The 27,081-nt window shown below is 41.3% G+C and overlaps 1 protein-coding gene across 1 annotated transcript in view; it reads left to right on the top strand.

Moving 5' to 3' along the window:
- The window catches only part of KL (klotho), a 37,780-nt gene extending 12,986 nt beyond the window's left edge, over window positions 1-24,794 (top strand). The window contains exons 2-5 of the mRNA XM_040267121.1: window positions 13,528-14,038; window positions 15,035-15,303; window positions 20,683-21,784; window positions 22,333-24,794. Coding sequence (XP_040123055.1) covers window positions 13,528-14,038; window positions 15,035-15,303; window positions 20,683-21,784; window positions 22,333-22,670 — 2,220 coding nt within the window. The 3' untranslated portion in view covers window positions 22,671-24,794. The remainder of the gene's footprint in view (window positions 1-13,527; window positions 14,039-15,034; window positions 15,304-20,682; window positions 21,785-22,332) is intronic.
- The last annotated feature ends 2,287 nt before the right edge of the window (window positions 24,795-27,081 follow it).

Below are 27,081 nucleotides of genomic sequence, written 5' to 3'. Positions count from 1 at the left end.
TGGAGCAGGAAATGGCAACCCACTCTAGTATGCTTGCCCGGAAAACCCCATGGACAGAGGAACCTGCCGGGCTACAGTCCATGGGGTTGAGCAACTGAGCACACACACAAGTCCCCAATGAAGTGACTGACTTCCTGGTAAATCAACATAGGGTATAGCTTGTTCCCTATAAGGTATCCGCATGCCTATAATTTTGACCAGTTTTTAAGCATTTTTCTCTTAAATATGAATGGATGGCAAATCATCAAAAGATATTTAAGGAAAGTGCTCAACATGAAACAGTGAGAATAAAATAAATACACAGAAAAACAAACCAGGAAAAAACCACATTATGCAGGAAATTGAATACACACAAACTGAAAAAGGAAGAATCAGAGAATATTAAAACATTCTTGAACGTCAACAAGGTGATTGTTGATATAAAATGCCTAGTAAAAGATTGAAAGATAGAGGAAAAGAAATGCCTCCAAAGTAGCACAAAATGACCAAGAACTGGAAGCATTAAAGAAAAGGGAAAAGATTTAAAATATGAAACACACAAGTCCAACGTCAAACTACTAGGAGTTCCAGGAAGAAAATAAGGGAATGGAGATCAGGAAATTAAGAACTAATATAGGAAAATCCTTCAGAACTGAAGAACACAAGCCTTTAGCTTTAAAGATCCTTCTGAATTCCTAGCACAATGGATGCACAGTTCTATATAGGGGTTTAGAAAGCTTGACTTCTGTGTAATCTTTCCCAAGAAGCTAAGGCATGTGTCCTCAAAATTACAGAGTAAATGGGGAGAAATAGGATCTAGAAAACTATGACAATCATCAGTAAGAAATAAAGAAAAATTCTAGGATGAGAGCAGTTCTAGACAGCATCTAGTCCAGGTGGAACCAAAAGGATACAAGAGAAAGAAGAACTGTAAGTGAAAAAGCAGAATCAGTAGAATAGAGGATATGGTAGTGAATATGATGGAGAATCACAAAAACATTAAAACACATAGGAAATACTACACAAATTTAATAATGAGGTGATTATTTATTCAAGGGAAAACAAGCTGTACAAGAGAAAGGGAAATGCTATAGACTCCTATTTGGCTCTGCAGTGAACAATATTTATAGGAGATCCTGGGTATGGTTATTGATTAATGATTTGAGTAAGAGCAAACATTTGGGAGAATTAGGGAAGAAAATTGAGAGGTGTGAAAGTTGGCTTTTCATTATTATGATGAATTATTAAATGTTGGGAAGAAGCATATTGTTTAGAAATATGGTAGTCATTACTAAAAGAAACAGCAAAAAGTTAAATGTAGTTGTCTGCAGGGAGCAGAAGTGGGAGTTTGAGATGGGGTAGGAAAGATGTTTACTGTTTTTCATAAGCCTCTGATTTTTAAACTACATGAATGCATTTCTTTAATTAAAATAATTTTGAAAAAACCTGTACCACCGAATAATGCTTTAAAGTTTCTGAAATGCTTTTGTGTATTTTTGGGGGGGGTGTGCAGTAGGTAAATGAGTTGAGAGGCTCAGAGTTTAGGGATCTAAACTACCAAGGGATTGAACTGGAATCAGAACCCAGGTTTTCTGAACTCCCTGTTTCCAGCGCTCACTGCCTTACTCCAAGAGTTCCCTCCTTGTCCTCACATTCAGTGCTCAGAAATGGAAGAGTCACCAATGCCTTCATTTATTTTTTTGTTTATTTTTTGGCTTGCTAGGCATCAATGGCACCCCACTCCAGTACTCTTGCCTGGAAAATCCAATGGACGGAGGAGCCTGGTGGGCTGCAGTCCATGGGGTCGCTAAGAGTCGGACACGACTGAGCGACTTCACTTTCACTTTTCACTTTCATACATTGGAGAAGGAAATGGCAACCCACTCCAGTATTCTTGCCTGGAGAATCCCAGGGATGGGGGAGCCTAGTGGGCTGCCACCTCTGGGGTCGCACAGAGTTGGACACGACTGAAGCGACTTAGCAGCAGCAGCAGGCATCATGTGGGATCTTAAATCCCCGACCAGGGATTGAATCTGTGCCCCCTTCAGTGGAAACGTGAAGTCTTAACCATGGGACCACCAGGGAAGTTCCGAGTCATCAATGTCTTTAACCTTCATTAATATCTGGAGACTTATCACTGCTAATTAAAACAAAACAAAAAACACTACTAACCCATAGACAACTGTTCTCTTTACTATTCTGTGTAATATGCCCAAACTTATTGGCTTTAAGAAAACATTTAATTTTGCGGGTCAGAATTGGGGAAAGGCGCATCTGGGCAGTTTTTCAGTGGGGGGCAAGTCATTTAGGGTTTGACCAGGTTGGGTGTCCAAAATGACCAGACGTCGCAGAGCCTCACCAACACAGTGGTCTCAGGTTAGTTTAGACTTACTGTGCGGCAGCTGGCTTCCCCCAGCAAGCATCCCAGGAGAACTAGGAGGATGTGGTGCTGACTTTTGATTAGCCTCGATGTCATGCAGCGTCAGCTTCTGGCAGAGAAGTCACAGCACCCCCTCCCCCTACCACCACCCACCCCGTGAGGAGTGGCAAGGTCACAACGTTGAGAGCCTTGGGGGGTGTGCTATCTTCAGAAGAAACATTGTCGCACAGCATCTCAGGCTTTCTAGCTCACTGGGATCTGCTGCGAACGCCTGTTTTACATCTCCCCAGGACCTACACATCTTTCAATATGTGGTTTAGAAACTTCCTCCTCCATGGAGACTTCTATGATGTCCCTCAACAAGAAGCACTTTTTCTTTTCTCTGAATCCCTGTTGTATTTTTAATTTTTTTGATGTAGACCATTTTTTAAAGTCTCCATTGAATTTGTTACAATATTGTTTCTGTTTTAGGTTTTGTTTTTATTGGCCATGGGGCACATGGAATCTTAGCTCCCTACCCAGGAATTGAACCCGCACCTCCTGCACTGACCCACCAGGGAAGTCCTTCCCTAATATATATATATTTTTAATCCTTCTTATGACATTTTCATTCTGGTGTCATCATCATCACATTGTATACCTGTGCTGCGATCTCTGCATATTCCCTGCATAATAACTTGCCTGTTGTGTAAATATTTGCTTAGTGAGATAATGATTCCACGATAATTCAAATAATAGTCACGAAAAAGTGCATTTCAATTCAGAGCTTTTTTTTTTTTTTTTCTTCACCATTCTCATTTCTGGAAACGGAAAGAAACCAAGCAGTCTCTCAGGAGGAGTTACAGCAGGAACCGTATGTGGCTGTTTCCTGGTGTTTATTGCTACTCTGTGAGAAATAAAGAAGATGGGGGAATGAAAACCATGTCATTTACAATTTGATTAAAAAGGTTTTCTTTTTTTTTTTTCTTTTCCTTTCATGTTTAAGCCCTGTGGTTTTGAATTTTCCCTTTTGTCATAGAAGAAGACAGATCAAGCAGTAAGGATTCCAGTTCCCTGTGCTGAAAGCATCCTCACTTCACAGCTGTTTAACATATCTGGCCTCAGCTCAGTCCCCTGTCCCCTCACCCACTGCTTTCCAGCTGCAGGAAGGACTTGCTCTTGTGCCTTGGGGCCCTTTTATCTGGTTTTTCTCTCTGCCTGGAATGTTCTTCCTCCCCACCCCACCTCCAGATCTATAGCTCCCTCACCTCCTGTAAGCCTGTGCTCAGAAGACACTTTCTCAAATGAGGCACATCCTGAACACCCCATTTAAAATGCTTCTCCCAGCACCCCAGACTTAACGGGACCCCTTCCTGGCTCAGGAAGCACTTCCTGGGAACCTGGAGGAGAGAGGAGTTCATCAACTTCGTAGGCATGAACACGAATTTCTCGGGTTTGGTTTTTAGCTTTAGAATAGAAGACCCTAGAAGAGCAATTAAAAAACAAAACAAACGCACGACCTCTGGCATCATAGTGGCTATTAAAAGGCAGCCTGCGAGTCCTTATGTAGCCCCAGACAGAAGCTCACTCTTTGCACTTAGCAGTTGAGCAACACCGCAGGGGCAAGAGGCTTATGTGTGTTAATTAACATCCTTGATGAACATTGGTAAATGAATCTGACCAAAGCCCAAGTGGACCCGCGTTTTTTGTGTGTGATAAAGAATAATCTTTGGGGATTATTTATGATCACAATGGGAAACTGTAAGGAACATTTTTCCTAGACTTGGAAGTGGGGCAGAAGGATTACTGGTGTCCTTCTGAGTGCCTGCCCAGATTAATCCCGTTCTCTGATTCTCTGCGGGTAAAGGAGAGAGGGCACCTTTGTTAGGTTTGCTGTTTACTGTGCATCAGGGTATTTTAAGTTCTATAAGGGTAGATGTTTATGGAAAGGATTCTTGCCTAATAGGCAGTCCATATATAGATTTTGTCTTATTGAGATGGAAAATGAAAAGATTAAAATGACGGCATAGTCAATGAAAGGAAAAGAAAGACTCTTGTGAGTGTCATCAAAAACAATTGCATCTCCTCTCCTTGGCACCAGGCCTTCCTTGTTTTCATACCATTTATCACCTATTTAAAAAAAATTATTTACTTGTTTTTGGCTGTGCTGGGTCTTCATTGCTGCACGCAGGCTTTCTCTAGTTGCTGCAAGCAGGTGATACTCTTGTGGTACGCTAGCCTCTCATTGCGATGGCCTCTTTGGTTCTGGGCACCGGCTCTGAGTGTGGGCTCAGTAATTGTGGTGCACAGGCCCAGCTGCTCCGTGGCATTGGGATCTTCCTGGACCAGGGATCGAACCTGCATCCCTTGATAGGCAGGTGGACCCCACAACCACCGAACCATCGGGGAACTCCCCACTTGTCACTCTAAATATTCCTTTTAGTTCACGTTTGCTATGTTTGTTGTTTGCTGTCCTTCCTCCTCCTGAGATGGAAGCTCCATGAGGGCAGATGTTTTTCTCTGACTTGTTCACTGCTGGATCCCTAAGAACTGGGCCAAGCCTATAGTTGTTGTTGTTTAGTCACCAAGTTGTATCCAACTCTTTTGCCCAGTGTCCAGCTCATGGACTGTAGCCTGCTAGGTTCCTCTGTCCTTGGGATTTCCCAGGCAAGAATATTGGAGTGGGTTGCCAAATAGGTGATGCTTAATAAATACTTACAGAAGGAAAATATTCTTTAATGTAGATGAGTGACTTTCAAACTCTTTTGACCTTGACCCCCAACAGTAAGAAAGGCATTTCACATGTTGACACATACACAACAGAGAAGTTTCACAAAGCAATACTTAGCCTTATGGCATGTGGTGCGCTTTCTTTTCTTTTTTAAAAAAATATTTGTTTATTTTGGCTGTGCTGAGTCTTAGTTGTAGCACGTGGAATTTTCGATCTTTGTTGAGGCCTGTGGGATCTTTTATTGCAGCATCTAGGATCTTTAATAGCACCATTCAAACTCTTAGTTGTGGCACTTGGGATCTAGGGATCAAACCCAGGTCCCTTGCATGGGGAGTTCAGAGTCTTAGCCACTGGACCACCAGGGAAGTCCCCTCATGTTTTCAAATCAGTTCTATTTTATTTCCATTTTGAAAATTGTTGTGGCTACACAGAACTTATTTCACAACTGGAATCTGTGGTATGAAAAACTTTTGACTTAAAACCGTGTAGAAACTGCTGCCACGTAAGGCAGATGGGAAAAAGAGGGGAAAGGGGGCAGGCAGATTACTTTCATTATTGGCTAAATATTTCCTATTTCTGTAATCTTATCCTGTCTCACAGCATAGAAGCCCTCATGACACATCCATGTGTCACTTTTTCTTTAGGTGAGAAGTGTTCTCTCCTGCAATAAAAATGAGTTATTTCCAAAGCAAAGAGCCAGAAATGAGCCTGGGAGCTGAGAAATGATCTTAGAGTCCCAGAGAGAGTCAGTTGGTTGGCATCTGCTGTTGATAAGTCAAAGCAGGAGAATTAGAGGAGCAGACAGAGGTAAACATTTAGAAAGTAAAGGTGACTGTTATGGAAAAAAACCCACTTTTCACAACTGTTGAAATCAGAGAGTAGCTGTTTCATGAGGGTATTATAGGATTACTTTGGTGATTAGAGTGATAGATGTTTATTGAAAAGAGCCTGGTTGACTGATGGAACTTCTGATGCTTTTGCTGATCTTGTGAATCTATCCTTTATCTGAGTCCTTGATCTTCTTGTCGCTTTTTCTCATCTAGCCTAATGTCTCCCATACCTGTTCCTTTCTCAGCTCTCATTTTGTTGCTGTTAGAAAAACATGCAAACGCCAGGAACTGGAACTCCTCTGCGTCTGATAATGCTGTGATTAATGGACCAGACAGATTCTGGTCATAAGCCAGATATTTTGTTAACAACCTAGCATCAGTGATTTAGAAGGATTTTGGTAGCAGCGTGATTTAGTATTAAATAGAATGATTTAACTGATGTTGATTGGTTCTGTACAGATAAATTAATGAGGCAAGAAACCTAATCTCTGATTTATTGACATATTTTCCCAGAGTGAGTTATGAAATAATTTTTAACCTCATTTGAAGCAAAACAAATGAATAAGGCCTTTTCTATAACCTACATTGGAAAAATCCAGACAAAATGATCGTAAGTAACAAAACTCCAAAACTACATTATGGTTTAAAAAAATCTACCTTGATCTCTATCTTGTCTAGATATAAAACCATGCCTTTCAGTGAGTTCTTATAGAATCTCCTACATGTATATTAAGGACTTCTATATTTGCAAATGACTAAGCCCAACTTTAAGAAGAGGTGGCAAGAATACACAGAAGAACTGTACAAAAAAGATCTTCACGACCCAGATAATCACGATGATGTGATCACTCAGCTAGAGCCAGACATCCTGGAATGTGAAGTCAAGTGGGCCTTAGAAAGCATCACTACGAACAAAGCTAGTGGATGTGATGGAATTCCAGTGGAGCTATTTCAAATCCTGAAAGATGATGCTGTGAAAGTGCTGCACTCAATATGCCAGCAAATTTGGAAAACTCAGCAGTGGCCACAGGACTGGAAAAGGTCAGTTTTCATTCCAATCCCAAAGAAAGGCAATGCCAAAGAATGCTCAAACTACCACACAATTGCACTCATCTCACACGCTAGTAAAGTAATGCTCAAAATTCTCCAAGCCAGGCTTCAGTAATACGTGAACCGTGAACTTCCTGATGTTCAAGCTGGTTTTAGAAAAGGCAGAGGAACCAGAGAGCAAATTGCCAGCATCTGCTGGATCATGGAAAAAGCAAGAGAGTTCCAGAAAAACATCTATTTCTGCTTTATTGACTATGCCAAAGCCTTTGACTGTGTGGCTCACAATGAATTGTGGAAAATTCTGAAAGAGATGAGAATACCAGACCACTTGACCTGCCTCTTGAGAAACCTGTATGCAGGTCAGGAGGCAACAGTTAGAACTGGACATGGAACAACAGACTGGTTCCAAATATGAAAATGAGTACGTCAAGGCTGTATATTGTCACCCTGCTTATTTAACTTCTATGCAGAGTATATCATGAGAAATGCTGGACTGGAAGAAACACAAGCTGGAATCAAGATTGCTGGGAGAAATATCAATCACCTCAGATATGACACCAGCAGATGACACCACCCTTATGGCAGAAAGTGAAGAGGAACTCAAAAGCCTCTTGATGCAAGTGAAAGAGGAGAGTGAAAAAGTTGGCTTAAAGCTCAACATTCAGAAAACGAAGATCATGGCATCTGGTCCCATCATTTCATGGGAAATAGATGGGGAAACAGTGGAAACAGTGTCAGACTTTATTTTGGGGGGCTTCAAAATCACTGCAGATGGTGACTGCAGCCATGAAATTAAAAGACGCTTACTCCTTGGAAGAAAAGTTATGATCAACCTAGATAGCATATTGAAAAGCAGAGACATTACTTTGCCGACTAAGGTCCATCTAGTCAAGGCTATGGTTTTTCCAGTGGTCATGTATGGATGTGAGAGTTGGACTGTGAAGAAGGCTGAGCACCGAAGAATTGATGCTTTTGAACTGTGGTGTTGGAGAAGACTCCTGAGAGTCCCTTGGACTGCAAGGAGATCCAACCAGTCCATCCTGAAGGAGATCAGCCCTGGGATTTCTTTGGAAGGAATGATGCTAAAGCTGAAACTCCAGTACTTTGGCCACCTCATGCGAAGAGTTGACTCACTGGAAAAGACTCTGATGCTGGGAAGGATTGGGGGCAGGAGGAGAAGGGGACGACAGAGGATGAGATGGCTGGATGGCATCACGGACTCGATGGACGTGAGTCTGAGTGAACTCCGGGAGTTGGTGATGGACAGGGAGGCCTGGTGTGCTGCAATTCGTGGGGTCACAAAGAGTCAGACACGACTGAGCGACTGAACTGACTGAACTGAAGCCCAACTAAAACTATGTTAAAGAGGCAAAGGAACTTTATTAGAAAGATGCTGGGACAAGTCACAGAACTGAGCTCCAAAGACTCTGGAGATCGATCTTGCAAAGCACCATTACCATCAAAGAAGTAATAACTGGGGAAAACAGCAATAGGAGCAGTGGTGGTGATGGTGGTTTAGTTGCTAAGTTGTATCCAACTCTTGCTTTCTTGTGGACTGTAGCTGCCAGGCTCCTCTGTCCATGGAATTTCCCAGGCAAGAATACTGGAGTGGGTCACCATTTCCTTCTCTGGGGAATCTTCCTGACTCAGGGATTGAACTCATGTCTCCTGCATTGGCAGGCAGATGCATTACCACTGAGCCACCAGGGAAGCCCAGCAGTAAGAGTGATCAGGTTTATGAGGGACTGCTGCTTGGAAGAGGCAAGTCTAAACAGAAGGCAGAGAGGGATATAGATAATAGAGGAAAAAGTAGAATGTTGTTTCAGGATTGACAGATTGTCATCCAAGTTAGGTACAGGCCTGGGTGAAGGGTGATGAGAAATTGACCTGACTGAAACCAAAGAACCGACTTGGGGAGTGATGAGGTACCTGTTGATAGGAAAGTGTTAATTTGTGGGAGGCTGTATGATTTGCTGATTGAGCTAGAAATTTTACTTGTTTAATTGTCTAAGAGGGCTTCTCAAGTGGCTCAGATGGTAAAGACTCTGCCTGCAATGTGGGAGACCCAGGTTTCTCCCTTGGGTCAGGGAGATCCCTGGAAGAAGGGAATGGCCTAAGAAGTACAAAATGAAGTCAAGCAAGCTCAGATGCTTCCTATATCCATGATTTGTGTGACAAGGTGTCAGGGAGGGTGACACCCTGAGGCGCTGGGCACAGGTTAGGGCCTGGGTGATAGAAGCAGGTTCCAGGAAACTTTTGACAAACTACACACAGAACTACTGGTTATTTGGGGGGGATAAAAGCTATAGATGGCTATTTTTTGGAAATTATTTATATGCACTATTAAATGGTTATTCTGGGGGGAGGCTGCTTGAAATTCTATCTTAATGAACTTCAGTTTACAATCCATGAGGCTGTGCTGATAGAAGTAAGAGTGATAATTTGGTCTACAATCATGAATATTAGGCTAGATGGTGTACTTGTGTAACAGTGTAGGGTAGCTATGACTTTTAAGAAAAAGTCCTTTGATATGTAATTGTGGTACTGTTCTTAGTGGTAAGAGGATGCCAAATGGGGGAAAGAAATCTCCAGTGCTCTCTGAAACGTCTGCTCCTTTGACCTTTCTCAGAAGAGTGCACCTTTATTTTAGAACCAAAACAACATCTTGAGGGCTCTTCCTGGGTAGGGAATGGACACAAATTAGCCATCAGAATGATTTACTTTGGCCACCTGATGCGAAGAACTGACTCATTTGAAAAGACCCTGATGCTGGGAAAGATTGAAGCCAGGAGAAGGGGACGACAGAGAATGAGATGGTTGGATGGCATCACTGACTCAATGAACATGAGTTTGAGTAAACTCTGGGAGTTGGTGATGGACAGGAAGGCCTGGCCTGCTGCAGTCCATGAGGTCGCAAAGAGACACGACTGAGCAACTGAACTGTACTGAACTGAAAGATTTTCTCTTTATGGCCTGTATTTCAGTTATTTCATCATTGGTCTCAGTCCATTTAATTAAGATTATTTGTAGGATTAAATTAATCCTTTAAGAATTATTCCATTTCAATTTTTTAAAAATTTAAAGAATGATTTTAAAAAGTGACCCACTGAGTATTACCTCTGAGGTAAATTTGAGTGATTAATACCATCCATGTTTTCTCCAACTTCAGACTTATTTACCCAGCTGCCAACCAGGCATCTTCATTGAGACGAACCCATGACCTAAACAGAACTTAACATTTGTTAAGTGGAACACAGGGTGCCTAAGCTGAGCCTTGGTTTAATAATAGATCAAAAGAGAAATTGAAATAGAGAAGTCTGTCACTGACAGGTCCTGGAGGAAGTTCATGGACTCCCTGAGGGACCACACAGGATGACAGAGAGAGAGAGAGACAGGACCCAGGACACATGCCTTTAAGAGGGTCCGTGTGTGAGTGCTTTGGGGTTCCTGGGCCAGATGGGTCAATTCAAACCAAAAGGGGGCTTTTGGTGAGCGCCGGGGGAGTCTCACCTAAGGGGTGCGTACGGCATGTAGATGGTGGGAGGCAGGGGAGAACTGTTGATCACAAGGGCTGGTGGGGAAGTCATATTGGGAACTCATAGTAATTTGTGACGGCTGTTATCCAGGGCAGGTGCTACCTTGGTGGGGCTAGTGGACACCAGGTTCCTGAAGGACACAAGGTTCAACAAAAGGGATGCCAAGGCAGAGCACCATGAAGCAGCTTAGTTAAACTCTTGACACATATTTCACCAGCAATCTGGTTGGGTCCCTTAGCCCAGTCAATCAACACATAAAACTAATATCACACTTTCCAGTGCTAAAAATTTATACTACATTTTTCTAAAATAATTGACCACTAGAAAAATGCTTTGAATTGTTTCATATAATTTAATCCTTGCCACATTCCTGTAGGAGAACAGATGCTGTTCCCATTTGTACAAAGAAGCATGAGACAGGGCGCTCAGGGCTGGTGCGCTGGGACGACCCTAAGGGATGGGATGGAGAGGGAGGTGGGAGGGGGGTTCGGGATGGGGACACATGTACACCCATGGCTGATTCATGTCAACGTATAGCAAAAACCACTACAATATTGTAAAGTAATTAGCCTCCAATTAAAATTAAAAAAGAAAGAAAGAAAGAAAGAAATACCTGAGGCTCACACTGGTAATGGGAAGAGGATTTGGGAGCCCAACTTAAGAGTCTTCTAATGCAGACTCCAGGTCATATCATGTCACTGCTATGGGCCGAATTCCTTAGCAGGTGGAATTTCCTTTGCCTGCTGTGTTTTTCTTTTTGTTCTGTTGATCCTTTAGGGAAAGAAGGAATAAGCATTCATGGAGACCCTATCGTAAGGAAACTCTGTTAGGTGTTTTACATAAAGTATTTCATTTAATCCTCATTATAGCCTATTAGTGGAGAAGGAAATGGCAACCCACTCCAGTATTCTTGCCTAGAGAATCCTGTGAACAGAGAAGCCTGGTGGGCTGCTGTCCATTGGGTTGCACAGAATCGGACATGACTGAAGCAACTTAGCACGCATGCATGCATTGGAGAAGGAAATGGCAACCCACTCCAGTATTCTTGCCTGGAGAATCCCAGGGACAGAGGAGCCTGATGGGCTGCCATCTATGGGGTTGCACAGAGTTGGACACAACTGAAGCGACTTAGCATGCATGCATAGCCTGTGAGAGACACATGAAAGTTAGTCTTACCTACTCAAGTTAAGGCATATGGTCAAAGGCACACACAGACGGTGATGGCACAGGAATTTTATCTGCCATCAAATACCACATATGTACTTTCCTATAGCCAAGGTCATTTGTTTCCTTACTGAACCTCCTCTGAGCCATGTCAAAGCACTCAAGGTTAGAAGAGTGCTGTGTAATTCTAGACGTTCTACTGTAGGCTCTGACTCAGCTACCTGCTAAACGGACCCAGACTGGGAAATTCTTGGCTACTCACACTTCTCCCTGGCCTTCTGACTTTCCCCATCACAGCCTTTGTTCTGTGGAGTTCTGTTAGGTTTATGTCATGACTCTCTGTAGGCTTCAAACCAGCCAAATTAAGAAAGTCCTCTAGTCTAACATTCTGCCTACTATAGCCTGAATTTCTCCCTTTCTGTTCTGTTTAACTCTTAACTGATGAGATTTCTTATCAGCTGGGAAGGGTAAGATAGGTTGATAGAGGTGAGGAAGACAGAGAAGGGTGGGGCACCTCACAAATCCAGCAGCATAGTACAATCAAATCCTAGTTCCTTGAATCACATGGGCAAAGGCCATTATTCTTCTGATCAATATTTTATTCTCTTTTTTCTTCTTAGCATATAGATAGCTGCCTCAGGTCATAAATAAAATATATTTCATGAAATGAAGAATAGCAGGTATTTACTAAGAAAATAAAAATGAAAGAATGCATTATTTTATTCCATTGAAATGTTTGGCTGAACCCATAAGAATGAGGATGAGGCCATTCTTGGACACTTGCACTGAAATGAACAAAGAGAAAAATATTAAGGGCAAGGAAGAGGATATTTGGCATATGAGTACAAGAGCTTCTTCAGGACCAGGGAGTGGAATGAAAATTGGCAAGATCATTGGGAGAATATGAATCAAACAGAATTAAGATGGAGTTTTCTAAGAGAATATGTTAGGAGAGCAAAAGGCTGATAAATAGCTCTTGTATTTAGATACAAACAGGGGGAGTAAATCAGGAATTCAAAAGTAAGAGAAACTTAAGGAAGAAAAAAAACACTTTTCTTTGTAAATAGGAAACAAATGAAAATAAGGTATCAGAAGTCAGCAAGATCTTATGGGGAGTCTACAGCTGATCTTATGGAAGCCAAGCCCATTTCACTGCTGTAGGAAACTCCCAGCTGAGTGCTGACTGTGGACATCTGATTTCCGTGAAGCTACATTTAAGTGTTTTTTGTTTTTGGCTTGTGTCTTGCACTCTGCGAGGGTTGGCAGTAAGCCATCAGTGTCCCAGAGTTCTGGAGAGTGGGCCAAGGTTAGATATTGGAGTTGGTTCTTTAATTTAGTGCACTGATTCTTCTTAAAGAGAAGAACAAAGATTGTGAGAACACGTGTCCGAATTTTGTTATGAGAGATGAATACAAAATATTAAATTGACTCCAACACAACTCCCTGTCTCTTAGGATAAAAGAAAATATAATCCTATTTAGAAATTCCTGGTGTAATCGCAGATGTGGAATTGGTTCTTTTCATGAAACCTATTAATTAAAAAGTACATAATCCAAAGTCAGTTAAGTAGTAAGATATTACAAGTTCTTATTCCATTAACTTTTCAAAGTATGAATAATAACAATACATTCAACACTAGAAATTCATATTTTTCCATGGGCTGCTAAAAAACAATGCCAATGATTCCAGTTATGGTAGCAGCTCACTGTGACCTGACTTACCTCTGGAATTATTTATTGGCTTCAGGTGACTTTTACATTGAGGGATTAGTCACTAGTTAGACTTGATGAGAAACAGAACTAGAGCTGGAGTTTCAAATATGTGTTGTTTTTATGCTCACAATCAGAGATAAATTCACCATGGTTTTTCTCTTTATAGGCTCATGCCAAAATCTGGCATCTCTACGATACTTCTTTCCGCCCCACTCAGGGAGGCCAGGTGTCCATTGCCCTAAGCTCCCACTGGATCAGTCCTCGAAGAATGACTGAACACAGCATCAAAGAATGTCAAAAATCTCTTGACTTTGTCCTGGGCTGGTTTGCCAAACCCATATTTATTGATGGAGACTATCCTGAGAGCATGAAGAATAACCTTTCATCTCTTCTGCCTGATTTTACTGAATCTGAGAAAAAGTTCATCAAGGGAACAGCCGACTTTTTTGCTCTTTCCTTTGGCCCAACCTTGAGTTTTCAACTGTTGGACCCTCAGATGAAATTTCGCCAACTGGAATCTCCCAGCCTGAGGCAACTCCTTTCCTGGATTGACCTTGAGTATAACCACCCTCAAATATTTATTGTGGAGAATGGCTGGTTTGTTTCAGGGACCACCAAGAGAGATGATGCCAAATATATGTATTACCTCAAAAAATTCATAATGGAAACCTTAAAAGGTAGGATTGAAGATAAAATCCTAATTTCCTCTCCAAATCCACTGGAAAAACAATCCTTAAGATGATCTTAATAAACTGTGTGAATTTATAGTTTTTAATCAGAATGTAGAAATTCATTTTGGCAATAGTAGGAATGCATTTATATAGCACCTTTCTCATCTGGGGGCTTGAGGAACTTAATTTTTTAAGTTTGTTTCATAAATGAGAAATGTTATAATGTTTATATAATTATAAAGGTTATAATGTTTAAAATTACTTGGCTTTCAGAGTTACTACTCTAGATTTTTACAGTATATTAAAGATTAAGTAAATCCCAAGATATTTAGATCCCTGTACACATTTTTCTGGCTTAGATTGCTTGTACTGAATACAACACTTCGTATTATTTTATTTTTTAAAAAGGGACATCAGTATTTTCTGGCAAAGAGTAAGCAGTCCATGTCTTTAAAGACTTAATTCATTTATTGCATCAAGCACAAACAGAGGTACTTAGGATAGAAAAGTAGAACAAGATACCTTGGCCCAAAGAGCACCTATTGGAAACAAGGGAAATCCAAATAAAAATTTTTGGAGATAACCCTATTTGTGAGGACATTTATTTGCACAGTTCTCTAGGTTCTACTGGCTTCCCAGGTGGCACAGTGGTAAAGAATCTGTCTGCCAATGCAGGAGACATGTGTTTGATCCCTGGGTCAGGAAGATCCCCTGGAGTAGGAAATAGCAACCCACGCTAGTATTCTTGCCTGGGAAATCCCATGGACAGAGGAGCCTGGCGGGCTACAGTCCATGCGGGTTGCAAAGAGTTGAACATGAGTGAGCACGCATGCACTAGGTTCTATCAGAGCCTTTCATCAATGAGAAAAGTCATCAGTTTACCAAACAATAAACATTATACTTAATTTATTTCCCCAAATAGTAAAATCCTCAAATGCTCTTGAATCATGTGGCGAGTGCCCATCACAGGGTCACGATGCTCTTGTCCTCTTTCCTTTGCAGCCATCAGGCTGGACGGGGTGGATGTCATTGGGTACACGGCCTGGTCACTCATGGATGGCTTCGAGTGGCACCGGGGCTACAGCATCAGACGTGGACTCTTCTACGTCGACTTTCTAAGCCAGGACAAGAAGTTGTTGCCGAAGTCTTCAGCCTTGTTCTACCAAAAGCTGATAGAGAACAATGGCTTCCCTCCTTTACCTGAAAACCAACCCCTAGAAGGGACATTTCCCTGTGACTTTGCTTGGGGAATTGTTGACAACTGCATTCAAGTAAGTCAGCTGACAAAACCAATCCGCAGTCTCACCAAGCCCTATCTCTAGTAAGTAGTGCTTCCTTATTAGGTTGTCATGGCACGTGGTCCATTCCTCAGGCCAAACATGGTTCCCTAGCGAGTGCACGAAAGGCATCATTTGGAATGCTGCACACTTCTCTCCAAAAATCTTCCTGGCTTCATCTTGCACTTTAAATCAGCTTCGAAAGGGAACAGATTTAAAATATATCCATCTTTAAGATCTGATAAGATAGTAAAAGATTAAAATACTCCTCTCTTCAATACTGTGGTTTTCAATCCCTTTTAAAGTAGTTGTTGAGTTCTTCCATAAACAAGATGTAATACAACTCTACACTATCTGAGATCTCACTGGAGCTGCTGAGAGGGAGGCAGGGACATTAGGCAGAGCCCTCCTGAGGCGTAACTGTGGAACCCCCAAGATTGTGGTAATACCCCCGGAATGAGAGCCCTTGCTCAGTGATACACTGATGGGAATGCCATTTCTAACAGCAGTTTTCAAATTGAAATGGTAAGGAAGTTCTTCAAAATGGTCAACCAAATATTTATTGAGCGTCCTCTATGCAGTTAGCCCTCAATATCATTCTTAATTTTTTCAGCTTCAAAGGAATCTGTTTCTTAGGGTTTGATTAAATACTTTAGTGAGCACTTATTGGAAGATTCGTGTGTATATTGTTAATTGTGGGAGGGAAGAGGGCTCAGTTGAGGGGAGTACACAGTGAGATGAGTAAGATATGATTCCTGCTTTCAGAGGAGTCTGTTGAGGGGAAACGATGGGTCACAAATAGTATAACAGTGTGAACAGAGCATGGTGGCAAGTGAGCAGGGTGTAGGGGATGGAGGTGTTGCTGAACAGAGTCTGTGTGTGAAAATAGAGACCAAGATAGAAACGAAGTTTGGTGTCCACAGACGAACAGAGCGTTTTTAGCACATTGGGTGCTTCTAGCCAATTTGTTGGTTCTGCAGGGGAGGAAAAATAACTTCCCCTGTACCCTTCTGAGTGTTTAACTGAGACCCCTGTAGTAAGAGATAGATTCACATGAGAAAAACAAACAGAAGTTTATTAGTATGTATACCTCATGTATATATGGGAGATACCCTGAGAAGAATGAGTAACTCGCCAAGATGGCTTAAAATTTCAGGCTTAAATATCATCTTAATAGGAAAAGGGGAAAAGTAAGTGATATTTAGGAAAGATGAATAGGCCCTTAAAAGAAGAGATGGGAGCTCTGACAGCTTGTGACAAAGTTTGCCTGAATGTGATGTTGACTTCGAATGCCCTCTTCTGTGATAACAGTCAGGCTTCCCTCATTGGCAAAACTCCCACAGGGGGATTTATGACAATCCTTTTGAGTTTCTTTTGGAGGATTCATCTCTAGGCAGATAAGGGGAATTCAGAGAAAGCCCTTCCCTTGCATTTGCTATTTTTTCAAGTACCTGAACCTCAAAATAATATACTGAAGGGGCATTTTAGAGGTGGCATGCCTTGACTTCTACAGTCGTATTTTGGGGCATCATATTCTGTTACCTTTTGGTTCAGAAGAGGTATTTGAAGAAAGTGCTTGGATCTGGGGAAAGGCCTCCTAGCTGAAACGAGCTGCTGTTTCCTGGTAAATATCTAGTTGAAATCTTTGATTCATTAGGAAATAAAGCAACATGATCCTTAATACTTTTTTTTTCCACTGAGTCATATTATGCTTACATCTTATTCAGACCTCCAGTTAGTGTTAAGGACAGTCTCGACTTTAATCCCTTCCTTTGTTGTTGTCGTTCAGTAGCTCAATCATGTCTGACTCTGTGACCCCATAGATTTCAGCATGCCGGGCTACCCTGTCCTTCACTATCTCTCAGAGTTTGCTCAGACTCATTTCCTTTGAGTTGATGATGCCATCCAACCATAGTAATCCCTTCCTTGTGATTTTTTTTAAAAAAGATTTTAAAAAATATGAAGCATTTAAAAGTCTTCATTGAATTTGTTACAGTATTGCTTCTGTTTTATGTTTTGGCTTTTTTGGCCGTGAGACATGTATCTTAACTCCCTGACCAGATATTGAGCCTCACCCCTTGCATTGGAAGGCAAAGTCTTAACCACTGGACGGCCAGGGAAGTCCCCCTTCCTTACATTTCAAAAGCAACCAAGAACGCTATGTTCTCAAGAATATCTGAGCCCAGTAGCTTGTCTTCTGAGCTCTACCTGGCTCCATTTGGGGTTTTCCTCCATCTGCTCCGTCTCCCTCAACCCACTGCTATTTAGAAACTCCCCATTCTAACTTCTCTCCTGCAAGTGGGATCCATCGTGGGGTTCAAGTAGGATCTGCAGGGACAGAAGAGGTGCTAGTGATGGAGGGAGAGGAGGCAGGCCGTCCCCGTCCATCCTGGTTGGTCCCTCAGCGCTGTTCCGCCTCTGGACCTCCTGCGGAGCCCTGCTTCCTGCTGGGTCCTGGGCCACCATAGTCACTGAGGGCTTGTGCTCTGTCCCATTCCCAACAGCAGCCCAGCTAGGCTGGGAATTCCCAGCTTCATCCTTTGTGAGGAGAAGGCTCTGCCAGTGCTTCTGTGCAGATGGTGTGAACTCAGGGAGCAGTGGGGATGTTGTGGGAGGTCTTTTACTTCTGCTCTGTTCCCCATCCAGGGATTGTGTTTGTCTTGGGAACTGGTCAGTGGTGAGAACATTTTAAGAATACATCCTGTTTCCTCCAGAGAGAAGAAAACTGATCAGAAGCAACAAGTATGGCAGCAAAGAGGAAGGGAGATGGGGAGAGAATTCCTTTTTCTGCTTCCTAGAAGCAGTTGTTTAGACTTTGATCCAGTGCCAGCCACTCATCAGCCCTAGGGCTTTGCTCTCGGGTTGCACTGCTCAGGGTCAGGGCTACCTCCACCTTGCAGAGCCACGCAGTCGTCTCCTTTGCTGACCCAGCCAGACACAAACCACCATGACCGTGAACTCCTCCAGAAGCTCTCTAGTGGAAAAAGGCTGCAGTTGCTATTTTATTCTGTCTGCTTTTCACCTTGAGCTTTGTACTGTTTTGGCAGTGTGCTTTCCAAGCTAACTTCCTAACTGACAGAACAAAAATGAGTATTTTGTTAGGGAAGTTCTGATAAGCATATGGATATGTTTTAATTTACAAGCGGATCTCTATACTTTTAATGCATTATATTAGAGTCCTGAAAAGTGAATTTTAAACCACTGAAATTTATCTTTTCACTTCTGGCTAGTATTTCAAGAATTCCCAGTATGAATGAGGCATGCATTTCACCTGAAAAAAATTTTAAATTATATCTCACCTGTCTGAGATGACACACCTGTCTGAAGTCTGATCTTAGGCTTATTCACATGGATTGTTATTGTCCTTGGACCGAATTTCCCAACTGAGAGGTTTGTTTTTCCATAACCACTAACGTTCATAGTACGTTAGTACATAGTACTATGTTAGTACATACAGACTCTGCTATGTACTGGGGATGGAGAGCTTTTTTTTTTTTTAACATTGGCTACTGTTAGGGAGAGATTTCTTCCATAATATACTAAACACATAACATCATACCCTTCTGAAAGATTTGACTTAATTTTTTTTTATTAATAAATAAATCAAACAAATTAATGGAGATTCTATAGAATTTTGCCTAAACACCCATTTATAAATGACCTGTATTTTTAAGAAATAGACTCTTTGCTCAGAAATTACACCTTTGTATCTCACGTTTGTTTTTGGATGGACTGAATAAGAGCTGTTGTTTTGGAACAGTTATGGTAGAAAAGTTATGAATTTTGTCAATTCAGAGCTCTATAAAAATAATCCAAAGAATTCCTTCAAGCTATGAACAGTTTCACTTCCAAAGAGCATGCAAATATTTTTCTTGTGAAGTTGAGAAAACATGATTTGTGGGTGCATCACAGTGGAAAAATACTTCTGACAGCATTCCCACAAATTAGAGGAAATGTATGCGTGGGTGATCTACACAGGACAATTCTCCAGAAAAAGCAATTTCCCTCTGACACGCTGTATTTTATTACTTTCCTTTATAAACACAGCACCGACCCCTCTAGAGAAACAGAAGCTTATTTGCAACAGGCCTGAAAAGTGCAAGGAAACCTCTGCTAGAGATTCAAAACCAAAGTTTGACCTTTGCTTTTATATAGAGGGTCAAACTCAGGAACCAACTCTGACAGGCTTATTTCTGAGAAGAAAACTGGTGGGTCCTTGGGAATAAGAGCTTCCCTGATAGCTCAGTTGGTAAAGAGTCCACCTGCAATGCAGGAGACCCTGGTTCAATTCCTGGGTTGGGAAGATCCCCTGGAGAAGGAGTAGGTTACCCACTCCAGTATTCTTGGGCTTCCCTTGTGGCTCAGCTGGGAAAGAATCCGCCTCCAATGCAATAGACCTGGGTTCGATCCCTGGTTGGGAAGATCCCCTGGAAAAGGGAAAGGCTACCCATTCCAGTATTCTGGCCTGGAGAATTCCATGGACTGTATAGTCCATGGGGTCGCAAAGAATCAGACACGACTGAGCAACTTTCACACACACACACATCTTGGGATAAACAAATTTTTGTTTGCAAGTGAAGGGAGGATTTTATGATTTTGACTTTGTATTTTGTCCAGGTTTCCTAAATACTTATTTTCATTTTGTAGTCTTACAGAGCAGAGATTGAGAACCATTGTTCTCATGATCATCACAGAAAAATAATTTAGAAATTTTTAAAAGCTATGTTAAAATATCCCATTATACGTGGATGACAGTATCATTTCCACATTCTCTGTCTTTTTCTACCATCAGTCAGAGTGAATTTGCTAAATTCTGTTATGGACACTAATGCCAATAAAAGGCAGTAGTTTTGCATACTTCCCATGTCCTTGACCTTTAGCAAACCTCCATTTAGAATGTGATTTTAAGAAACACAATTTTAAGTATCATTTCATTTTCTGACTCTCACTCAGGTTTTAAGCTTTATCATTTTTTTGTCTGTTTTTTTTTTAAATTTGAAAGTCTCATATCATTGGCGATTTCTTATTCTAAAAGAAAAGTGTCCAAAATACTCTGCTTGCTTAACACAGACCAGAGATGTGTGAGGATTATTAATGTTTGTCATCTGAAGTGACCTCCAAAATTCAGATTTCTTAAAGTAACAGTTCCAGGCTTAGAACTGTGGGTGAAACAAATGTGCACTGAACAAAGTGGAATATTTTCTTCCCCAGGAACTTAACTATTTATGAAAAACAGTTCAAACATTCAGCTAGGAAGATTTCTGCAGTATTTTTGCCCACCGTGCTGGTTGGTTTGTTGACAGAACCAGAGCCGCACCAAACGACTTTTCACGGCTGTCCAAGGGAGGCTAACGGTTCCTCTCCTCCCGCCAGGTGGACACCACCCTGTCTCAGTTCATCGACCCCAACGTCTACCTGTGGGATGTGCACCGCAGTAAGAGGCTCATCAAGGTGGATGGGGTTTTGACCAAGACGAGGAAATCCTACTGCGTGGACTTCGCCGCCATCCGACCCCAGATCGCCTTACTCCAGGAAATGCATGTGACGCATTTCCACTTCTCGCTGGACTGGGCGCTGATCCTGCCACTGGGGAACCGGTCCCAGGTCAACCGCACGGTCCTGGGGTTCTACCGCTGCGTGGCCAGCGAGCTGGTGCGTGCCAACATCACCCCGGTGGTGGCGCTGTGGCGCCCGGCCGCCCCGCACCAGGGACTGCCGGGCCCCCTGGCCCGGCACGGCGCCTGGGAGAACCCCCACACCGCCCTGGCCTTTGCCGAGTACGCCAGCCTGTGCTTTCAAGACCTCGGCCGCCACGTCAAGTTCTGGATCACAATGCATGAGCCGTCCACGCGGAACATGACCTACAGCGCGGGGCACAACCTCCTGAAGGCGCACGCGCTGGCCTGGCGCACGTACGACGAGAGGTTCAGGCCCTCGCAGAAAGGAAAAATATCCATCGCCCTGCAGGCGGACTGGATAGAACCCGCCTGCCCTTTCTCCCCGGAGGACCGCGAGGTGGCCGAGCGAGTTCTGGAATTTGACATCGGTTGGCTGGCCGAGCCCATTTTCGGCTCCGGTGATTATCCACGCGTGATGAGAGACTGGCTGAACCAGAGAAACAATTTCCTCCTCCCTTATTTCACTGACGAGGAAAAAAAGCTCATCCGGGGTTCCTTTGACTTTTTGGCGTTGAGCCATTACACCACCATCCTTGTAGACTGGGAGAAAGAAGATCCCATAAAATACAACGATTACCTGGCCGTGCAAGAAATGACCGACATCACCTGGCTCAGCTCCCCCAGTCAGGTGGCCGTGGTGCCCTGGGGGTTACGCAAGGTACTGAACTGGCTGAAGGCCAAGTACGGAGACCTCCCCATGTATATAATATCCAACGGCATCGATGATGATCCGCACGCAGCCCAGGACAATCTGAGGGTGTTTTACATGCAGAATTATGTGAACGAAGCTTTGAAAGGTAAGGAGCATTCAGTACAGAGGTCTCTTGGGGGTTATGCCAACTGAGGACCTGATACATAGAAACTCTCAAACATATACACAGACTGTCAGCCACAGAGCAAGTGCTATCTATCCATTCCTTGACAACACTGAAAAAGTCCAAGTGCTAGCTAGTTTCCCCAAGGAAAGAGGAGTTTGACTAAAAGTGGAATATGAAAAAATTCCTCGAAACTATTCTAGGTTGCTAAGAGCCCTGACCATCTCTTTCCTTATCAGATGGCTTCATAACAGTCTTGCCTACTTCACATACTTAAAGATTGAACCCAAGTACATCAAAGGAGGTTTTAAGTATGTAAAACCTACTATGTTAAATGTAGCTAAGTATTTGTCTTGATGGTTGCCACTTTGTCTTCGGATAAAAGGAGCTTTACTGATGAAATCTAATTTAATCGGAAGTAGTTTGAAATGGTATTGACAATTTCTCTGATGCACCAGGGTCCGGTAAAGGCAAAATGTTGTGGGCAAAATATTTTAATAACTTTTCTCTTGTCCTTTTTTTTTTTCTAGCCTATATATTGGATGGTATCAATCTTTGTGGATACTTTGCTTATTCATTTAACGATCGCACAGCTCCGAAGTTTGGCCTCTATCGTTATGCGGCAAATCAGTTTGAGCCCAAACCGTCAATGAAACATTACAGGAAAATTATAGACAACAATGGCTTTCCAGGTCCTGAAACTGTGGGAAGATTTTGTCCAGAAGAATTCACCCTGTGTACAGAGTGCAGCTTTTTTCATGCCCGAAAGTCTTTACTGGCTTTCATAGCTTTTCTACTTTTTGCCTTTGTTATTTCTCTTTCTCTGATTTTTTACTACTCTAAGAAAGGCAGAAGAGGTTACAAATAGTCTTGATATTTTTCTTATTTGAAATAATTATACACACACATCAGCTGTTAACATTTGCACTTCTCAGTGTTGTGAACTAGATTTTATATATCTGACTTCTAGAAAACCTTTTCATAACATATGATAGGTTTTGAAATGAGCGTGATTGTAAAATATTAAATAATGTGAATAGTGCCTGAATTTGTTCTATTTCCAGGGGAGGTATGTTAAAAAAGATTGATAAGGGCCATTGTTTCTGTGCACAGTCTATAACAAAGCATGAAGAATGGAAACCATCTTGTAACATTTCTATATAAATTAAGATTATTTTTATCTGTGCCCATTCCTGTGTGTAATGTTTGCCTTGAAATCATAATTGCAAGTATTGGAATCAAATGTTAAGTCCTGAATAACCATTCTGAACTGCCATGATATGCCTAATGGTCTCTGTGGAACCAAGTTCCCCTTGAAAAAGAAGATGGCAGAATATAGAACAGATGACAAAGGGCCCTAGGTTGGAACATTCCTTTTAAAAGCAAAGTTTCTATCAAATACTGTTAGTATTAATTTATATATCTTTTTAATGATATGCTTAGCAGAGCAAATTACAGAATTCTGTATCTCATATAAGTATAAAATATATTTCTTTGTATTTTGAGACACTCTCTAAGCCCCAAGTTCTTGAGGGATTTGTGTCACTATCGAGGGCCTGCATATAGGGGACTTTCACTAAATGTGTGCAGAAAAATAAGCATGAATTATGCAATATTGGGCCCTTAAGAAAGCATAAACCGACTGTGAAATGCATTATAGCGCAGTGGCTGGAGGGGACAGAAAGGAGGAAAAAGTCCCTGTTATGAGCAACATTGCGATTAATTTGATTATAAACTCTTTTATTTAGAGCAGACCTTGGAATGAATGAGGTGACCTTTTCTGAAAGAATAAGAATGAAACAATAACTCATTTTATGAGGAGTGACTCCACTTTCTGTTCTCTAGAATGTGCCATAATTTCTTTGAATTGAGTTTTGAAAATTCTTAACAGGTTCAAAAGCATTTGGTCTAATAACACTGGAAGGTTTGTTTTTATAATTGCTGAGGTCCATTTTATATTTTTTGCTGCTACTTCTGTGGAGCTAGCTTTACATGAGTTTTGCTTTGAACTTTTATACTGCAACTGGCTACTGATTTTTAGAAAGGGCTAATTGGGTCTTATCCTTTAATGCCCCTTAAATAAATCTTGCTGATTTTCAAACAGGGAAGTCTATTACACTGGAGTTGAGGATGATTTTATAGATAAGCCAAAATGATATCAAGCAAGATAAACCAATATCATATCTGGCATAACTAATCTTGCTAACACAGGGTTCTAGTGAATTAAAAAAAACTGTACTGGAGAAGGAAATGGCAACCCACTCCAGTGTTCTTGCCTGGAGAATCCCAGGGACGGGGGAGCCTGGTGGGCTGCCGTCTGTGGGGTCGCACAGAGTCGGACACGACTGAAGCGACTTAGCAGCAGCAGTACTGTATTATATATCATCTTTAGAGGTGGTATGATTTTTTTCCATGAAAGATAAGTTTTTGGTGGTACTCTTTTAAAAATCAGACTTACCGTTAAAATCACAAACTAGGGAATAATAGTTTATTTTATGTGTATTTTTTCTGATTATAATAGTAATATATGCTCATTGTAAAAAAATTTAAAATCACAGAAACTATATGTACAGAAAAAATATTACCTGTAGTTTCACCACCTTGAGGTAGCCACTTTTAACATGGTGTATGTATGATATTTTGTATAGTCAGATCTTATTGAAAATAGTTATGTCTTTATTAATTTTCATTGTATGCATTCATTTCCTTTGTCATTAGTCTTCAAAAGCATGATTTTTAATAGCTGTAGAGTAACTCCACTATGTGAATTTATCACAATTTATTTAATCATTCCGATTTGTTGGACCAGTTTCTTATTGTTAATTACGGTGAAATAATGGATGTTGTTTAAAAATAATTTTCCTGCTACAATATTTAATTTCCTTCAGTGTAGAGAGAAGTAATCTTGTCCCTTGCTAAAGTCTTGTAATAAATCTACTTGCAACTTTGTCTTCTTACATGATCAAATGACTAAATAAATTTCTTAAGTGTTTTTCTTTTGAATTACTTAAACCACATAGAATATGATCTGAGTGGTGAAAAAAGGGGTCTGAAAACAGGAGGAGTGAACTTTGAGAATGGAATAAGGTAAGGGTGGAGAGGGTGCCCCAGGCTAGTCCCTACGGTTGATCTGAGAGGGAATTTCAGACACTGAAAGAGATGCTAAAGAACCAAAGGGAAATGATACCTCAGCACCACTCAAAAAAGTTATCAGGTGAGCATCAGGCTAGCTTTGAGACCCTTTGGTCCTCAGTGGGAGATTGGTGGTTCCCCATGGGCAGCAAAGAAGAGAGGGCACCTCCCAGATGAGGCTGGAAACTGGGGGGCAGTGAGAGGGGCTAGAAAGCTTTTCTAGTCCAATGGGGTGAAGAATCTTCATTTCTTAACCGGCTTCTCTGGGCCTTACATTTTTCATTAATGCTTTACATTGATAAAATCTCAGTTTTTCACCGCTTTACATGTGTTTTAAAACACACACACACACATATATATATATAGAGAGAGAGTGAGAGAGACAGAGAGAGACAGACAGAGAGAGAGAGAGGGACCATTCTCCTGGAAGTCCTCATCCCTTAGTACTTTTTGGGGGTCAGCTCTGCAGGGCCATTAGTGGTAAGCTGTGGCTCCCAAGGTCTCTGGGCTAATTTCTGTCATATTTACTTTTCCCCCATATTGCCCCTGGTCCTTCCTTTGAACTGGCAGTGGGGTGGGGAGGAAATGGAGGTGGGGGGGCCCTGCACTTATGCCCCGTTCATTTTGCCTTAGTTTGGAAGGATGGACTTTCAGATTCATTTAAGGTCATTTTTCATTTTATTTTTTGATTTCCAGAGATAGTAATTAGAATCTACTAATGCCTCAGAAGCATTTCTTTTTTTAAACATTTTTTATAGAGGCCTCCAACGGAGATACAATACAAGCCACATATTTTAAATTTTCTAGAAGTCACATTGAAAATATAAAAAGACACTATTAGTTCAAAAGATGTGGGAAGGAATGATGGAGTTAATGAATGAATAGAATCAGCTTGCTGATACCACCTTTGTCCAGAGACTGATTTAGTAGGGACCATCTGTCAAGAAAGAGAAACTGCTGTGTATTAGGTGACACACAGCTCGGTTCTTTGTATTCAGAGGAGCGAATGATGACTTACTTGTAATAACCTTTGATAACCTGTCTTTCTAGGTGGCAAGGCAGTAAATAGCTATCCTATCATCACCTCTAGACTAATAACTAGATGAGAGGATTATAGCTCTTTTCTTCATCATTCACACTGTCCCTTAACTAGTCAGTAACCTTTTTTGTATATAAGACTTGTTATCAGGTTAAATTCTTTATCTGTAAATAAAAATAGGGAGCTCATTTGGAAGGAATCTCTTTACGTCGTCTGTGGATACTTGTAATCTCCTAGAACATGTAGCTTTTTGCTCAGACCCATGACCTTTATCAGTTTTTATAACCATTTAATATTGTTGGAGTTTTGTTTGTTATAGTGCATTTCCTAAACCATTTTTGTTTCATACATTTGTGGTAAACACCCTTTGATATCAAGTAGAAAGAAGTCAAGAAAAACCACAAGGAACCTTGAGTAAAGAGTGGAAATGCCAGTAACAACTGTGACAAGACACCTAAAATATGGTGAAATCCAGTTTCAGGACATGGCTGTGACATGGTGACTGATTTCAGCTCCTTTTTTGATCAATAGGTTAGAGAAGAAAAAACACTTCAACCTACATATTAATGGAGTCAGAAAAGTATAGGGGAAAGAGTCAGCAAGACCCATGTTCAAAATTCACTGAGCCTCAGTTTCCTCATCTGTAAAATGGGAATAACCTGCTGTAGCACAGTGGTGAACATAGTAAGTATTCAGTAAATAAAGCACCTACCCTAGAAGTATTTTTTCCTAGACTAATTTCACTTAATGTGTGTGTGGTTTCCCTCTTGTTAATCAGCTTTTTAGAGCTCAGTGACATAAAACCAGGGCCTGTTACAGTCAAATGATACACCCAGAAGCCCTTGAGTTATTTTATTTGTGGCTTTGAATATACATCTTCATAGAATGTCCTTGGTAAAACTAAACAAACAAAAATCAATCCCCACATTTACTTAATAATACTAGATTCTTTTCTTGGATTTGAATTTTACAAATGTTGGATTGATAGAATCCTGAAGATGATTTGACAGAAGATGCTTCTATATCAGATTTGTTGTGCCATCTGCTCTTTTGAAATAATCTAATGACACAGGCAAAACACTGAAATTTGTTTGTTATTTAGTTAGTA

Source organism: Oryx dammah, unplaced genomic scaffold, assembly GCF_014754425.2.
Source record: "Oryx dammah isolate SB20612 unplaced genomic scaffold, SCBI_Odam_1.1 HiC_scaffold_24, whole genome shotgun sequence".
Lineage (NCBI taxonomy): Eukaryota > Metazoa > Chordata > Mammalia > Artiodactyla > Bovidae > Oryx > Oryx dammah.
The sequence above is the reverse complement of the archived record's forward strand: the minus strand, read 5'-3'. Positions and strand labels throughout refer to the sequence as shown.